Here is a 19,042-nt window from a genome sequence, read left to right on the forward strand (position 1 = left end):
GATTTTGTGTGATTTATCTCCATGTCACCGAGGTTTTGAATATCAGACCCCTTTGAGGTACTGCTAGCTTACACCTAGATTACAAGTTGTGCGTTCGTCTTTTAACGCTGAAAAAATGGCCATTTCAGCGTTAAAACAGCACTGCAGCCATTACAAGTCTTGTCAGTATAGCTGTACCGCATGACTTTTAGCCTGTAATGCAACGTCAGTCCCGCACACGTAAAAATTACGTTTTTCATGGGATTTCCATAGCGCAGCCATTACAAGTTTTGCGTTCTGGCTAAAAAGCTTGCGTTACACCCTATAACGACAAGATCCGTAACGCCATCTGAAAGCAGTAGTTATGAGTTTTACGCAATAAAACTGTTACATAAAATTCAGAACTTAAGTGTTAAAAAGTACACTAACACCAAAAAACTACCTATTTACACCTAAACCGAGGCCCTCCCGCATTGCAAACACTATTTTAAAGTTATTAACCCCTAATCTGTCGTGCCCGACATCACGGCCACTAATAAAATGTATTAACCCCTATTCCTCCGCTCCCCGACATCGTCACCACTATAATAAAGTTATTAAATCCTAAACCGCCGCCCTCCCCACATCGCAATAAACTAATCTTAACTAGTAACCCCTAAACCTAACGCCCCCCTAACTTTATATTAAAATTACAATTTCCCTTTCTTAAATTAAATTAAAACTTACCTATCAAATTAAAAAAACTAAGTTTAAACTAACAATTAAACTAATATAACTATTTAACTAATATTCAACTACCAATTAAATAAAACTAAAATACACATTAAAAAAATCCTAACACTACTATAATAATTACAAAGTATCTAATTACAAAAAATAAAAAATACTAAATTACAAAAAATACACACACAGACACACTCCCACACAAAGACACACATACACAAGACAAAAATATCTACAGTATATTGCAAATGCACAAACCTGGACACACAAATGGAAACCTGAACTGTCCTGGTCATTACAACTAATCCAATAGCCCTTAAAAAAATCCCACCCAAAATAAAAAAAAACCCTAGCCTACAATAAACTACCAATAACCCTTAAAAGGGCCTTTTGTAGGGCATTGTCCTAAGTTAAACAGCTCTTTTACCTGTAAAAAAAAGACAAAGACCCCCCCAATAGTAAAACCCACCATCCAACCAACCCCCCAAAATCAAAAAACCTAACTCTAACAAAAACCTAAGCTACCCATTGCCCTGAAAAGGGCATTTGTATGGGTATTGCCCTTAAAAGGGCATTTAGCTCTTTTACGAAAAGCCCAAACCCTAAACTAAAAAAAAAACACCCAAAAAATCCTAACAATAACCCCCGAAGATCCACTTACAGTTGTTGAAGTCCCGCTTGAAGGATCTCCATCCCGGTGGCTCCATCTTCAGCCAGGCGGCAGGCAGCTCCATATTCACCCAGGCGTCATCTTCTATCTTCATCTTGGTGGCGTCTTCTATCTTCATCCCGGCGGAAGATAATCTATTGGCTAATTTGAATAGCCAATAGAATTTAAGTAGTTCCCATCCTATTGGCTGATTTGAACAGCCAATAGGATTTCAGTAGCTCTCAACCTATTGGCTGATCAAATCAAATCAGTATGAAAAGGATGCTCCGTGCCGGATGTCTTCAGGATGGACCCGCTCCGTGCCGCCAGGATGAAGATAGAAGACGCCGCTGGGATGTTTTTTTTAATAACTTTATTTTTGAATTTTTTTTTTTACAGGTAAGCTTAAACACTACCACACAGCATTGTACAATATCTTGTCATCATAAGGCAATAACAATATGAGGTGTAACATGATCTTTTCAAGGAATCTGAGTCTGAATTGTGTCCACCGGATTATCCTGAGCCATGTGGAGCGGTCAAGTTCCCTGCTTAATTAGAACTTTTAAAAGAACAAAAACCATACAAAACAATACAAGACAAAACCATAAATAAATCTTGGCTAACTGCATCAATGAGTCTAGAGGATGTTACAGGGTGTTATCATACTAAGTATGGGAGGAAATATGCTCCGGGGTATTAACTGCACTATTTTGGTGTTTACTTTCACATTCTGTTAGGATTATTTTGCATTTATGGTAGTAGTGCAAAGCCTGGCCTTCCATAATAGGTATTGATGTCTGAAGATTCTAGTTATGTCAATGGGCCGATGCAGTCATGCCAACTAATAACATAAAACATACAACATAAACTCATGACAACTTAAGTACCTTTGAGCTGTAGATAAAAGAGTGATCAAGTTGTTGCGTTGCTGCGTCGGCGGATGGATGTGCCCAAGTTCCTAGGTCCCCACATATAGTCACTAAGATTTCCAGTGAGGTAGTGACTGTGACAGTCCCGTTTAGCAGTGTGTTAGTTAAGAGTCAGTGTCTGAGTTCGACTCAGGTATGCACCAGCGACCTCGTAGGTTCTCATTTAGCATGAACATGGAATTTTGGAAGGGGCGCAGGTGTTTCCTCCTCAGTCCTACAGGTAGGTGCAATAAGTACGGGTCCCACTTAGTCATGAATGATTTAACTCTAGCATCACGGTCACTCTGTGTGTCTGCGTGTTCTGCCAGAAACTGTTGATGTATAGCATGGGTTAGTTTTTTAAAAGGAGGCTCTCTGTTCTTGGCCCAATATTGCAGGATTAATTTCCTAGCTACCAGCACCACCATAGTAGCGAATTTTCGGTGTTTTAGTGGTAATGAGATGTCTTGAAAGAAAAATATGACAGCTGCATTTAAAGTTATATGAGCTGTGAGTACCTTAGACAGCCAAAATCTAACCTTGCCCCAAAACCTTTGCAGCTTAGGGCAGTCCCAAACTAGGTGTGTCCAGTCCGGGGCAGACAGTGAACATTTGGGGGGCAGTTGCTCGCCGCATCTTTTACCCATTTAGCTCTGATTGTCGGTGTTATGTATGCGTGATGTAAGAATTTTATTTGTGTTTCTCTCAAGCTTGCGGACAAAGTCGTTTTTCTGACTGTAGCTATGCTACCCAAGATGTGTTCTGTTGTGACCTCAGGCACCCTTTGCCCCTGCCACTTAGTAATGATGAGCTGCAATGTTTGCGTTTCATGGTGTGTGGCTATTGCCTTATAAATAGGAGAGATTGAGTGGCTACCCTGGGAGGCTTGATTACACAGAGCGACAATTTTACCAGAGGTTGGCGAGGTCAGTCCCTCAGTCAGAAGAGTTTGTGTGTAATGTCTACTCTGGAGATAGGCGAATCTGTGTGAGGCTGGGAGGGTGTATTGTGTTTGAAGGTCAGAAAAGGGGAGAGTTTGTTGTGTCGTGGGATTGATCAGTTGTGCTACCACAGTCAGTCCTTGGCGTTCCCAATGTTTAAAGGCAGATGTGGTGTATCCCGGGAGAAAGTTAGGATTCCCTTGAAGTGGTAAGAATTTGCTAAATTTGAACTCCATCCCCCATGTTTTGCAAAGTTTGGCCCAGGCTCTCAAGGTGTCCCTAAATAGTATATTGTGTTTTACGTGTGGGGGGGAGCGAGGCTAGAGAGGTATGTGGCAAAAAGGCCGGATGTGTAGGTGCTAGGAGTTCCCTCTCTACGGGGGGTGAAAAATAATCAGATTGCGTTAGCCATCCTACAACTATTTTTGTTAGGGATGCCCAGTTGTACCACCTAAGATTAGGAAAACTGAGTCCACCAGAATCAACTGACATTGCGAGGTGGAGCCTGTTAATTCTTGGTTTCTTATACTGCCAGACGAAGTTACCAAACATAGTCGTCAAGGCATTTAAATCACGCTTAGTCAGTAGTAGAGGGAGCATTTGAAGGGGGTAGAGTAGTTTTGGTAAGATAATCATTTTCAATAGATGAATTCTCCCCGTAAGGGATAATGGCAAGTTTCTCCAACCTGCCAGCTGATTTTTAACAAGGGTTAGGGTTCTACTGATATTTAGATGGTACAACCTGTTCATGTCAGTGTGTAGCTGTATCCCCAAGTATGTGAAAGTGCCAGAGGTCACCTTTAGGCCTGTGTCCTGCAGTTGTGTTTTCTTAGTGTTCCGTAACCATGTAAGTTCAGATTTATCTAAGTTGATTTTGTAACCAGAGATCGCACTGAATTTATCTAAGATACACAGGACTTTGGGTATATTAATATGTGGGTTAGAGACATACAGAAGTAGGTCGTCCGCATATAAAGATAGGTGTACTGTCTGCTTATGAATTTTTAGGCCTTCACTATGTTGGCGGATGTAACATGCAAGCGGTTCCATTGCCAAGTTGAAGAGCAGCGGGGAAAGAGGGCATCCCTGCCTGGTTCCCCTTTCCAATAGGAATGATGGAGACACCTGACCATTGATAATAATGGAGGCTGAGGGTGAAGCATAGAGTTGTTGGAGTGCATTGAGAAAATTCCCTGAGATGCCAAATCTGTCTAGTGAGGTATATAGGTGGTCCCACTCTATTCGATCCGCCGCTGGGATGTTAGTGGGACTTTGTATTTTTTTCAGGTAAAAGAGCGGTTTAACTTTAGGGCAATGCCCTACAAAAGGCCCTTTTAAGGGCTATTGGTAGTTTATTATAGACTAGTCCTAAAGCCCGTGTACACGGGCCAATTTTTTAGGTACCGCGGTTCCAACCCTTGCTCCCTCTCTCTCCCCCTCTCTTTTGAGCTCTCTCTCTCTCTCCCCCCCCCTCTCTTTTGAGTTCTCTCTCTCCCCCTTATTTTGCACTCTCCCCCCTCTTTTGCTCTCTCTCTCTCCCCTCTTGTGCTCTCTCTCCCCCTCTTTTGCTCTCTCTCTCCCACCTCTTTTGCTCTCTCTCCCCTCTTTTGCTCGCTCTCTCTCTTCCCCCCCTCATCTGCTCTCTCCCCCCTCTTGCTCTCTCTCACCCTCTTTTGCTCTCTCTCTCCCCTATTTTGCTCTCTCCCCCCTCTTTTTCTCTCTCTCTCCCCCCTCTTTTGCACTCTCTTTCTCTCCCCCCCTCTCTTTTGCTCTCTCTCCCCCCTCTTTTGCACTCTCTCTCTCTCTCTCTCCCCCCTCTCTTTTGTTCTCTCTCCCCCTCTCTTTTGCTCTCTCCCCCTCTCTTTTGCTCTCTCTTCCCCTCTCTTTTGCTCTCTCTTCCCCTCTTTTGCACTCTTTCTTCCCCTCTTTTGCGCTCTCTCCCCCTCTCTTTTGCACTCTCTCTCCCCCTCTTTTGTGCACTCTCTCTCCCCCCTCTCTTTTAAACTCTCTCTCCCCCCTCTCTTTTGAGCTCTCTCTTTCCCCCTCTCTTTTGAGCTCTCTCTCCCCCCCCTCTCTTTTGAGCTCTCTCTCTCCCCCCACTCTTTTGCGCTCTCTCCCCCCTCTTTTTTGCGCTCTCTCCCCCTCTTTTTTGAGTTCTCTCCCCCTCTCTTTTGTGCTTTCTCCCCCTTGCGCACTCTCCCCCTCTTTTTTGCGCTCTCTCCCCCTCTTTTTTGCTCTCTCCCCCTCTCTTTTGCACTCTCTCTCTCCCTCTTTTGCTCTCTCTCTCCCTCTTTTGCACTCTGTCTCCCCCTTCTCTTTTGCGCTCTCTCCCTCCTCTTTTGCGCTCTCTTTTAAACTCTCCCTCCTCTCTTTTGTGCTCTCTCTCCCCCTCTCTTTTGCGCTCTCTCCCTCCCCCTCTTTTGTGCGCTCTCTCTCCCCCTTTCTTGCGCTCTCTCCCCCTCTCTTGCGCTCTCTCCCCCTCTCTTTTGCGCTCTCTCTCTCCCTCTTTTGTGCTCTCTCTCCCACCTCTCTTTTAAGCTCTCTCTCCCCCTCTCTTTTGAGCTCTCTCTCCCCCCTCTCTCTCCCCCTCTCTTGCGCTCTCTCTTCCTCTTTTGCTCTTCCCCCTCTCTGCTCGCTTTATTTCTTTCCTTCCTTACTCTGTTTTGTTCTCTCCCGCCGGCCACGTGCCTCCCGCGCGCTCCAGTGAGGCCACGCCCCCTTGTCACGCTCGCCGGCCACGCCCCCTCATCATGTCCGTCATGCCGGTCGGCCACGCCCCATCACAGCATGCCCGACGCCGGTCACGCCCCCACCACGTGCGCACTACTCTGCAGCTAAAGGCCGGGTGTGTTTGTCCGCGCGCAGTCTCTACTGCGCATGACGGCTTCAGACAAACACACTTGGCCTTTTATAATATAGGATTAAGTTTTTTATTTTGGGATGGTTTTCTTGTTAAATGGGTTTTAGAATAGGAATAATTTTTATTATCTTTGATAATTCGTTTGTTATTTTGTGTAATGTTTTTTTTTTCGTTTTGGGGTGGGATTTTATTTTTAGATTGGGGTTGGGCATTTCATAAAAGAGCTGAATGCCCTTTTAAGGGCAGGAAAAAGAGCTGAATGCCCTTTTAAGGGTAATGCCCATACAAATGCCCTTTTCAGGGCAAGGGGTAGATTAGGTTTTACTTTATTTTTATTTTGTGGGTTTGGGGGTGGGGGTTTGTATACTTTGTAACTTTAGGGCAATGCCCTACAAAAGGCCCTTTTAAGGGCCCACAAAAAGGCCATTGGTAGTTTATTATAGATTAGGCTTATTTATTGTAGGGTGTTTTTTCTTTTTAAAAGGGGTATTAGAATAGGAATATTTTTTATTATTTTGATAATTTCATTTGTTATTTTTTTGTAATGGTATTTTTTTTGTTGTTGTAATTTTAGTGTTTTTTATTTTTTGTAATGGTAGTTTTAATTTTTGTAATGTTAGGTTTTAGTGTAAGGCAGCTTAGGTTTTATTTCACAGGTAAGTCTGTATTTATTTTAACTAGGTAGTTAGTAAATAGTTAATAATTATGTACTAACTAGTCTACCTAGTTAAAATAAATACAAACTTACCTAATAAAAATAAAACCTAAGCTAGCTACAATATAACTATTAGTTATATTGTAACTAGCTTTGGTTTTATTTCACAGGTAAGTTTGTATTTAGTTTTAAATAGGTATTATCTAGTTAATAATTGAAAGTTTAATGTAGCTCTATTTTAATTATGTTAAAGTTAGGGGGTGTTAGGGTTAGGTTAGGATTAGGGTAACGGTTAGGTTTAGGGTTTAATAGTTTAATTTAGGTTGTTGCGATGTGGGGGGCTGGCGGTTTAGGGGTAAATAAATGTATTTAGTGGTAGTGATGTGGGAGGCCAGAGGTTTAGGGGTTAATAGCTTTTTTTAGTTGTGGCAATGTTGGGGAGCGGCGGAACAGAGGTTAATAGATTTATTATAGTGTGGGCGATGGGGTGCATGGGAATAGGGGTTAATAACTTTAGTATAGTGGCAGCGATATCGGGAGCGGTGGATTAGGGGTTAATAGATTTATTTTGGTGGCGGCAATATCGGGAGTGGCAGATTAGGGGTTAATAACATTATGTAGGTGGCGACGATGTCAGGGGCGGCACATTAGGGGTGTTTAGACTTGGGGTTTAAGTTAGGGTGTTAGGTTTAAACGTTACTTTTTTTCCCCATAGACATCAATGGGGCTGCTTTATGGAGCTTTTCATTCCGCAATCGCAGGTGTTAGGTTTTTTCAGACACCTTCTCCCCATTGATGCACAAGCACGTCAAAACATCGCTTGTATTTTGTGCGGTATGGAGCTCAACACAACCAGATCGCATGCACAAGCCGGCTGTTTTAAAACTTGTAATGGCTGCGCTATAGAGGGTTAAATAACGCAAATTATGTTGCATTCGTTAAATTCTCTATAGTGCGCATAACTTGTAATCTACCTGTTAGTACTTAGTCATAAGGAAAGCAAGAAATGCTAATACATAGAAAATAAATGTTCTATTTCTTCACCTGAAATTTTTACACTCACGTTTGATATTGTCCTCTCCATTGAAGATAAAATTTGAATTCATGTTACTTTATTCCATGAAATAATTATGGATATGACTATGGCAAATGTTTTTTAATTATTTATTTTTTAAATAGGTTTATATTTGAAAGAAGCGTAAGAAATTAATTGCATATTTCCTGCCTGTCCTATGATTTTTTTTATTTGTCACAGAGGTTCAGACAAAGGTATCCAGGAACAGCTGCATACCTGAAACTAACTTCATGCATTTGACCGTTGGAAACAGTACTATGAACGTGTCATGCCTTCTTTTGCCCAATCATACAGGTGAGGACATGTAGTTACATTTTTCACTTATACAGCAATAGTCTGTAGTCAAGTGTGGAATCTAGATCCAATATAGCCCCTTTAAAAGCATTAGTTTAACATTCTGTGACTTTTTTATTCTAGATGGTGCCATCTTTATCTCATACACAAACTTAGGATCCCATTTTAGTACAAATAACCTTCAGAATCAAAGTAACATTGGTGAGTTTGATGCCAAAGTGATGAACTCACACGTGGTGACTGGAACCATCACAAGCCAAAACAAGATTAATATGAATCCCCCAGTAACGTTCTACTTACAACACATACAGGTATGTTGGCATAAATTAATTAATGGTTTCATTATACATATATTAGATAGAGAAATATTCTGTCTGCAGAATTGGGGGCCTATTTATCAAGGACCGAACTGCCCTTGATGGCCCTTCTTCCGTGTGAGCCTTTAGACTCGCAAGAAACAGTAGTTATGAAGCAGCGGTCTTAAGACTGCTGCTCCTTAACTGGCCTCTGAGGCTGCGGACATCGATCCACCCGATCCTATACGATCGGACTGATTGACACCCCCTGCTAGTGGCCGATTGGCCATGAATCTGCAGAGGGCGGCATTGCACAAGCAGTTCACTAAAACTGCTTGTGGAATGTTAAATGCAGACAGCATATGCTGTCGGCATTCAGCGATGTCTGGCCGACATGATACACTACATTGTATCATGTCCGCCAGACAATGATAATTTGGCCCCTAAGAATAAAAAACCTTTGCATGTCCAATTCCACTAATTAAAGGGACACTAAACTGAAAATCAAACTTTAATGATTCAGAAAGAGCATGCGATCTTAAACAACTTTCCTTTTTATTTCTATTATCACATTTTCTTTGTTCTATTGTTATCCTTTGTTGAAGATTAAATCTAGTTAGACTGATAGGGCCGTAAGAGCGTGCATGTCTTTAGTAGGCTATGGCAGCATAATTTGCAACTATGTATAACATTTCTATAAACATTGTTGCATACACTGCAGCCAGATGGCCAAAGACATGTGCATGCGCCTGAGCTCACATAGGATTACTCTTTAACAACGGACACTATCACCTAGATTACGAGTTTGGCATTAGAGGCTATGCGGTGCTAACGAGCAGTTTTCCCTCATCGCTCACTTACCTGCAGCGCTGGTATTAAGAATTTTGCTCATTACCGCAATCCAATACCAGCGCTGCTTAAGTCAGCGGTGAGCTGGTGTAACGTGCTCGTGCACGATTTCCCCATAGGAATCAACGGGGAGAGCCGGCTGAAAAAAGTCTAACACCTGCAAAAAAGCAGCATAAAACTCCTTAACGCAGCCCCATTGATTCCTATGGGGAAAGAAAATGTATGTCTACACCTAATACCCTATCACGAACCCCGAGTCTAAACACCCCTAATCTTACACTTATTAACCCCTAATCTGCATCCCCCGACATCGCAGACACCTATATTATACTTATTAAACCCTAATTTGCCACTCAGGACACCGCCGCCACCTACATTATACTTATGAACCCCTAATCTGCTGTCCCCAAAATCGCCGCCACCTACATTATATTTATTAACCCCTAGTCTGCCATCCCCAATGTCGCCGTTACCTACATTATATTTATTAACCCCTAATCTGCCACCCCCAATGTTGCCGCCACCTACCTACACTTATTAACCGCTAATCTGCCGCCCCCAACGTCGCTGCCACTATATTAAAATGATTAACCCCTAAACCTAAGTCTAACCCTAACCCTCCCTAACTGAAATATAATTTAAATAAATATAAATAAAATATCTATCATTAACTAAATTATTCCTATTTAAAACTAAATACTTACCTGTAAAATAAACCCTAAACTAGCTACAATATAACTAATAGTTACATTGTATCTAGCTTATTATTTAATTTTATTTTACAGGCAAGTTTGTATTTATTTTAACTAGGTAGAATAGTTATCAAATAGTTATTAACCTACCTAGCTAAAATAAATACAAATTTACCTGTAAAATAAAACCTAACCTAAGTTACACTAACACCTAACACTACACTATAATTAAATAAATTAACTAAATTAAATACAATGACCTAAATTAAATTAAATTAGTATATTAGTAAGTACAAAAAACCCCACTAAATTACTGAAAACAATAAACAAATTACAGAAATTTAAACTAATTACACCTAATCTAATAGCCCTATTAAAATAAAAAAGCCCCCCCCCAAAATAAAAAAAACCTAGCCTAAACTAAACTATTAATAGCCCTTAAAAGGGCCTTTTGTGGGGCATTGCCCCAAAGTAATAAGCTCTTTTACCTGTAAAAAAAAAAATACAAACAACCCCCCCAACAGTAAAACCCACCACCCATTGCCCTGAAAAGGGCATTTGGATGGGCATTGCCCTTAAAAGGGCAGTTAGCTCTTTTGCCGCCCAAACCCTCATCTATAAAATAAAACCCACCCAATACACCCTTAAAAAAACCTAACACTAACCCCCTGAAGATCGACTTACTGGGAGACGTCTTCATCCAAGCCTGGCAAAGTGGTCCTCCAGACGGGCAGAAGTCTTCATCCAAGCCGGGCGAAGTGGTCCTCCAGACGGGCAGGAGTCTTCATCCAGACGGCATCTTCTATCTTCATCCATCCGGCGCGGAGTGGGTCCATCTTCAAGACATCCGACGTACAGCATCCTCTCATCCGACGACTTAACAGAATTAAGGAGTGGATGGAGTCCCTTAGATTCCGATTGGCTGATAGAATTAGCCAATCAAATTAAGGTAGAAAAAATCCTATTGACTGATGCAATCAGGCAATAGGATTGAGCTTGCATTCTATTGGCTGTTCCAATCAGCCAATAGAATGCAAGCTCAATCCTATTTGCTGATTGGATCAGCCAATAGGATTGAACTTCAATCCTATTGGCTGATTGCATCAGCCAATAGGATTTTTTCTACCTTAATTCCGATTGGCTAATTCTATCAGCCAATCGGAATCTAAGGGACGCCATCTTGGATAACGTCACTTAAAGGTACCTTCATTCTGTTTTAGTCATCGGATGAAGAGGATGCTCCGTGTCGGATGTCTTGAAGATGGACCCTGCTCCGCGCCGAATGGATGAAGATAGAAGATGCCGTCTGGATGAAGACTTCTGCCCTATGGAGGACCACTTCTGCCCGGCTTGGATGAAGACTTCTGCACGTCTGGAGGACCACTCGCCCGGCTTGGATGAAGACGTCTCCCGGTAAGTCGATCTTCAGGGGGTTAGTGTTAGGTTTTTTTAAGGGTGTATTGGGTGGGTTTTATTTTTTAGATTAGGGTTTGGGTGGCAAAAGAGCTAACTGCCCTTTTAAGGGCAATGCCCATCCAAATGCCCTTTTCAGGGCAATGGGGAGCTTAGGTTTTTTTAGATAGTATTTTATTTGGGGGGTTGGTGTGTGGGAGGTGGGTTTTACTGTTGGGGGGGTTGTTTGTATTTTTTTTTTACAGGTAAAAGAGCTGATTACTTTGGGGCAATGCCTCGCAAAAGGCCCTTTTGAGGGCTATTGGTAGTTTAGTGTAGGCTGGGGGGGTATTTTTGGGGGGCTTTTTTATTTTAACAGGGCTATTAGATTAGGTGTAATTAGTTTACATTTCTGTAATGTGCTTATTATTTTCAGTAATTTAGTGTTTTTTTTTTTTTGTACTTTAGCTAATTTAATTTAGGTAATTGTATTTAATTTAGTTAATTTATTTAATTATAGTGTAGTGTTAGGTGTTAGTGTAACTTAGGTTGGATTTTATTTTACAGGTAAATTTGTATTTATTTTAGCTAGGTATTTATTAAATAGTTAATAACTATTTGAGAACTATTCTACCTAGTTAAAATAAATGGAAACTTGCCTGTAAAATAAAAATAAACCCTAAGCTAGATACAATGTAACTATTAGTTATATTGTAGCTAGCTTATGGTTTATTTTTGTAACGGTTAATTAGATGACTAGTACCCTGGTTCAAGTAGGACCACTCAGTCTCACAACGTACCTCAGGTTCCAACAGATTTAACTAGGGAACCCTGTCATGCTCATAGATCTGAGGGTCACTACTGTATGGATACAGAGTGAAGTGGGAGCGGGAGCCACCAAACAAGCAAGTTATAACCTTCAGGTGACACTTCCTGGTAGAGGGTATAACTCAGAGTATATCAGGTGACACAGTAGGAAAGTCCAGAACAGATAAAAGCTGAAATTCACAGTTAAATCCTCATGATACTATAGCAGCAAAAGTTCACACAACTCACAGAGATATTTTCAGATGATATTTGAGCATACAGATAAAGCTGAAGGCAAGCTTCAAAACAGAGACTGGATATAGCTGCAAGCTTAGGGGTTAATTAGCGTGGTGTAGGCAGAGAACACTAGAGCTTAACAGAGCAGAATTCCTGTATTCACATGTCAGTAGAGTAACAGCATTAAGAGACAGTCCTTCATATATAATACAGACAGTAAGGTTAAATGCAGCAGCAATGAAGCAGAGGAGTAAAACTACAACGTTACCAGCTTCCGATGCAGGAGACATACAGACCGCACAGGAGATCCGTAATGCAGGGACCTTGTTAGGCAAGCTGCTGCTTTCGATGTCCGTTTGTCTGCTGAGCGTGACATCACACGCTGAGAGCCCGAAGTAGATGCAGGGCTGGCTACAGAGAGAAAGAGAACAAAGTGTTTTCTTGTAACGAGGATACAGGTAAATTAACACACACAACGAAAGATAGGCTGCAAATAGTTTTAAGCAGCGGCTGAGGAATCCAAAAGGCAAAATTCAGCAAGGAGGGGCCTTAAATAGGGGAAGAGATTCAGAGTCCAGTAAATTAAAGGTACAGGTGTAAGCGAAAACAAAACCCTGACAATTTTATAGGTAAGTATTTAGTTTTAAATAGGAATAATTTAGGTAATGATAGGACTATTTATTTAGATTTATTTAAATTATATTTAAGCTTGTGGGTGTTAGGTTTAGGGTTAGACTTAGGTTTAGGGGTTAATAACTTTAATATAGTGGCAGTGACGTTGGAGGCGGCAGATTAGGGGTTAATAAATGTAGGTAGGTGGTGGCGATGTTAGGGATGGCAGATTAGGGGTTAATAACATTTAACTAATGTTTGTAAGGCGGGAATGCAGTGGTTTAGGGGTTAATATGTTTATTATAGCGGCGGCGGGGTTGGGGTGGCAGATTAGGGGTTAATAAGTGTGGGTAGGTGGCGGCGACATTGGGGGCGGCAGATTAGGGGTTAATAAATATAATGTAGGTGGCGGCGGCGGTGTCCAGAGTGGCAGATTAGGGGTTAAAATTTTTATTTTAGAATTTGCGATGCGGGAGGGCCTCGCTTTAGGGGTTAATAGGTAGTTTATGGGTGTTAGTATACTTTTTAGCACTTTAGTTATGAGTTTTATGCTACGGCGTTGTACCATAAAACTCTTAACTACTGACTTTTAAATGCGTTAGGACTCTTGACTCGTAATACCGGCGCTATGGAAGTCCCATAGAGAAAAGACTTTATGAAGTTTACGTAAGTCATTTTGCGGTAAAACCAAAGAAGTGTGTGGTCACCCTAAACCTGCAAGACTCGTAATACCAGCGGGCGTAAAAAAGCAGCGTTAGGACCTCTTAACACTGCTTTTTCATCCTAATGCACAACTCCTAATCTAGCCATAAGAGAATTAAGCTAAAATTATAACAGAAGTAAACTGGAACATTTGTTTTATTTTGACTTCACTGTCCCTTTAACTAATAACTATCACTCTATTTCTCTCTCAGGAACCTGATCCCACTCTCACCCCTTTGTGTGTCTTCTGGGACCCTGACTTGCGAGCGTGGTCTCTCGATGGTTGTGAAGTGGGAAAGACCAATGTCAGCCACACTCTGTGCACCTGTTCCCACCTCTCAAGCTTTGCCATTATCTTGGCACACAGACCAATCAAGGTAAAACTCAGTTGCCAGGAATGACAGTTGCAGAATTACTTCATACTAGTAAAACCATTATCTGATGAGTGGCATGCATATTTAAAGGGACAGTCTAGGGACAGTCTAGTCCAAAATAAACTTCCATGATTCATATAGAGAATGTACTTTTAAACAATTTTCCAATTTACTTTTATTTTATTTTTATTCCTTTTATAACATTTACAGGAATACATCAAATACATGCAAATCTCTTCTTGATATACATATGCTAAGTTATCTGGTCAGAGATACAAATCATACAAAATGGTGGAGATGTATCTGTTGTAGGGGGGGAGGGATGGAAGAAGGGGGAAGGTGAACCTTAGGTTCGTGGGAGTGAAGGGAAAAAACAGGGGAAATCAGGGACAAACAACATAAAAAGTATTGCTCACTAACAGCCTGATAATTGCTTTCATCCATTATTTGAAGGTAAGTCATATATGAAAAGAGTCTCTCTGTAGAAGCCTGAATTACCTGGATATGCAATTCCTTTCCAACAAGTATGGCAGGTTAATAACATTTTATAATATAATGAATAAGACGATAGCAGTTAGAATTATGTAACTTTACAGTTTGCTAACAGTTTAATGATTTGACATGCCGCTCCAGGGGAGGGTTAAGGGAAGGGAGAACGATTCCTGTAAGGAGGTAATTTTATATTGAGGACTGGAGGTTGGTTAGGAATTTGTATTGGGATGTGGGGTTATTTGTCTGCCCTCAATGTCTATATAGCTTTCTACCATGAAGGTGTCTCTTTGTGCCATTTAGCTAGTCCCATTGTGTGTGGTGGAGGTTTGCATTAGTTGGACTATGTTGTGTGTTTTTATAGACTCCTCCCAATAGAATCTAGCATCTAGGAAGAAAGCTAATTGATTTCGCTTTAGGTAGCCATATTCTTCCAGAGTGAATAGCTCTGAAACTTTATCTTTCCACATAGATGCAGTGGGGGTAAGTGTGGGCTTCCAGGCATAGGCTATTATGGATCTGGCTGCGTTTAGTCCTACCTGAAAGAGAAGTGATTTAATTTCCTTCCTAAGACATGGAGAGTCCACAACGTCATTCCAATTACTAGTGGGATATTCACTCCTGGCTAGCAGGAGGAGGCAAAGAGCACCACAGCAAAGCTGTTAAGTGTAACTTCCCTTACCCATAACCCCCAGTCATTCTCTTTGACTCTGTCAATGGAGGAGGTGAAGTTCGGTGTCTGAAGATATTGATTCCTTTGATGGGTACTTTTCCCTGCAAGCAAGGATTGGGGTTTTGCTGTGTCCACATCAATCTCTTTAGTAAGAGTAGTAGTGGCTTTCTAACATATTTGCTACCCCTGGTTATAGAAAACCAGAGTCGGTTACTCTGCATTTCCTTTTTCTATAGGTACATGATAGATGTGGCCATCTATCACACCTAGAAGTGCTCCTGTCCTTCTACAGAAAATGTATGTGCCTTTTTATTTTCCAGGTGGGAGAACAGCACTTTTACATTATAAGGTCAAGGATCCATAGCGGGGATTAGTGCCTATCCCTTTCAACAGACATATATAAGGGATTTAATATGGGCAGATGAGTCTATTTTTATAGTGAACATCCTTAGATAGGGATGTGGCTGGACTGACATCAAAATTATGAGCGACAGTCTTCTTTTTCATAGTCCGTGTACAGTGAACTGGCATTTTCTAACAGGATCTGATTATTATACTTCTAAAGCTGTATTTCAGCAAATAGTTAGGACACTAGTATGCTTAGAAACGGCATGACCCCACATAGTCAAGTTGCCATTGTAACAAAACCCCCCCACAAAAACACCTCACACCATCTTTTGGGATTGAAAGGCCGCAGCTCCTTTATTAACATAACTTAAAACATAAATAACATTAAATAACATTATATAACATTAACTCTTTAAACACCAACACAGTGCTTGCCCCCATTCCACGTTCCACAAGCCCCGCCCTACCCAAGGGAGGGGCTACCACCATCAAACCAACCCCCTGCTGTTGAAACAGGAAGTCCCATCACATCATAACAGGCGTAAGCCTCTACCACCCAGGGCAAGCACCCCGCCACAGCTGCAACAGTTCTTTGACCTATCACCAGGGAGGGAGGGCGGGAATTTGCCCACCGTGCTGCTCCTGCTATCAGTTTGTTATTTTTCAAATGCTTGTTGCTACTTCCTGTCAGCACCCTATCAACCCTTTGCTTAGCCCACCCCCTTGTCCTTTCTCTCACCCCATGCCCTGCTTCCTAGTGGGGTCACATAACCCTCTCTTCAATTTCTTTCTACAGGGTTATTCCTTGACCCCACATAGTCAAGTTGCCATTGTAACAAAACCCCCCCACAAAAACACCTCACACCATCTTTTGGGATTGAAAGGCCGCAGCTCCTTTATTAACATAACTTAAAACATAAATAACATTAAATAACATTATATAACATTAACTCTTTAAACACCAACACAGTGCTTGCCCCCATTCCACGTTCCACAAGCCCCGCCCTACCCAAGGGAGGGGCTACCACCATCAAACCAACCCCCTGCTGTTGAAACAGGAAGTCCCATCACATCATAACAGGCGTAAGCCTCTACCACCCAGGGCAAGCACCCCGCCACCCCTCACCCCTTAGGTGAGGACCGCCACCCAGAGCCAAGGCCTTCTCAATCCCTTCTTTCAACGTGAAATTAAAAAGGTGTAAACCCACCTCGTTAAGGTGGACTCCGTCTTTTAGATAGAAGCACCTTCCCGATTCCCCTTCAAATTCAACATGCCTCAATCCAACTCCTCCCACCTTTCTTACGTAACTGCTCACCATCCTGTTGACCTTCCGTCTGGAAGCCTCCAACCTCCCAGCATCCCATGCTGACCTCCACACTACCCGGCTCTCTATCTCTGACCAGACAATAACTAAGCCCTGGAAGAGTTGCTGCAGTCTCTCCATCCCTCTCTTAATATCCTCCACCAAGTCCTTTTGAGGCATGAAGCCCAGGTCATTCCCTCCCACATGAAGCACCAAAATCTGAGGGGGTGCAAACAATCTGGCATACTCAACAACTTTCCCGACTACCTGCCCCCACTTCATGCCCCGGACCCCGAACCATTTCACTTCAACTTTATCCCTAGATAGTCCCAGCTGGCCTCCATCCTCCTTGACTGCGGCAGCCTTCCTGGCCCAGTAAATGTACGAATGCCCGATCACCCAACACCTCACTGGACCTGTTAAAACAAAATATAGCCGTATCAGCTGCCGCCCCTTCCACTTACACCCTCATCCCCAACCTAACGTACCCCCGATACCTGTCCGACCTCCACCTCCCTATCCTCTTAATCACAGACACATCCAAACCCAAGCCAGCCGCCTCCGTTGCCGCCCCAATCCTGAAGGAATGTGACCCGAACTCCATCTCCCCCAACCCCACTCTCCCCAAGGCCTTTCTGAATACCGCCATAAACTGGAACCTGGACAAAGCAGACCCGTCCCCATGCACCAACAGTGGACCCACCCCCCTGGGGCGAAGACTGAGGTACTGCTGGACTACGGCCACTGGGCAACACACTCCCCCCACTTCCCTCAGCTTGATCAAAACCCCTTTTCCCAACTGATCCGTCTTGGACCTTCTCAACCAAATCTCCACTACTCCTTCCCCCAGTGTCACCTCATCTCTGTGCAAACCTCCCTCGTCCCTCCTGTTCTGACCCACCAACTCCGAAATCCTGAATGCTCCGAAAAATGCCAAAGTAAATGCAGTCTTGAACAGGACCTCCTCAAAATTCGACAAACATACCTCCTTTAAACATTTCACCACCTTCTCCAAAACTACAAACGATACCGGCCGTCTGCCGTCTGGCCTCCTTTTACCCCGGCACAACCCCCTCACTGCCATCCTCACCACAAAGACCTTCGTTAAGTCCCCCATCTCCAACAGCTGGAACCAGAAAGCCAATGCCGCCATCCTTTTCTTTATCTCTGAGGCGGATAGCCTCTCCTCACCCCACTGCCTTACCCATGCAAGCAACACCCCCAGCTGGGCATCGCCACTTTCCAGTAGGTGCCTCCCCCTCTCCAGACTGCACCATTTTTTCCACACCTGGACGTAGGCCCTCCAAGTCGACTCTGCCAGCGAACCCCGGACCAGCTCCATCAGCCCGCGTCCCCCAGATTCCACAAGTCCTCCGGGCAGGATGTTCCCTCCACGTCCACTTCTGGCGCTGCCGCGCGGAACCGGTCCCACTGGAAACGGGACAAAGAATCAGCTATCACATTCAGCTTCCCCGGGACATGTACAGCCCTGAAAGATACGTTATTGCGCAGGCACTCCAACACAAATACTCTCAACAACCTAACCACCGGCGGGGAGTTAGCCGTCAGCCTGTTTATAGCCAAAACCACCCCTAGGTTGTCCGAATGGAAAGTAACCCTCTTGTCCCTCAAAGTACTGGACCACACCCGGAGCGCTACCACCAACGGGAAGAACTCCAAGAATGTGAGATTCTTCGTTAGGCCCGCCTCCTTCCAACTGTCCGGCCAGGCCTCCGCACACCACCGTCCTTGCAAATAGGCCCCGAAACCCTGCGCTCCCGAAGCATCCGTGAATAAGCTCAGGTTGTCATCAGACCAACCGACCTCCTGCATAATCAACCTCCCATTGAACTCCTCCAAGAAGGTGAGCCACACCCTCAAGTCATCCTTCAGCTCCCTCGTGACTCTGATATGATGTCTAGGCTCCGAGACCCCAGCCGTCGCCAGCGACAGCCGGTGACAAAAAGCTCTACCTATCGGGATAATCCGACAGGCGAAGTTGAGCTTCCCCAATAATGACTGCATTTGCCGCAATGTGACTTTTTTTGATGCCAAGACCTCGCCCACCACCGCTTTGAGGTCGACCAGCTTGTCCACCGGGAGCCGACACTCCATACGGGTCGTATCCAACTGAATCCCCAAAAAACTCAGGGAAGACACCGGACCCTCCGATTTTTCGC

At 43.2% G+C, this 19,042-nt stretch overlaps 1 protein-coding gene across 1 annotated transcript in view; it reads left to right on the plus strand.

Annotated features, from left to right (window-relative positions):
- LOC128664592 (adhesion G protein-coupled receptor E1-like) overlaps positions 1-19,042 on the plus strand; it is a 146,495-nt gene that overhangs the window by 38,298 nt on the left and 89,155 nt on the right. The window contains exons 3-5 of the mRNA XM_053719409.1: positions 7,974-8,087; positions 8,211-8,398; positions 13,887-14,051. Coding sequence (XP_053575384.1) covers positions 7,974-8,087; positions 8,211-8,398; positions 13,887-14,051 — 467 coding nt within the window. The remainder of the gene's footprint in view (positions 1-7,973; positions 8,088-8,210; positions 8,399-13,886; positions 14,052-19,042) is intronic.

Source organism: Bombina bombina, chromosome 6, assembly GCF_027579735.1.
Source record: "Bombina bombina isolate aBomBom1 chromosome 6, aBomBom1.pri, whole genome shotgun sequence".
In the NCBI taxonomy this organism is placed as follows: Eukaryota; Metazoa; Chordata; class Amphibia; order Anura; family Bombinatoridae; genus Bombina; species Bombina bombina.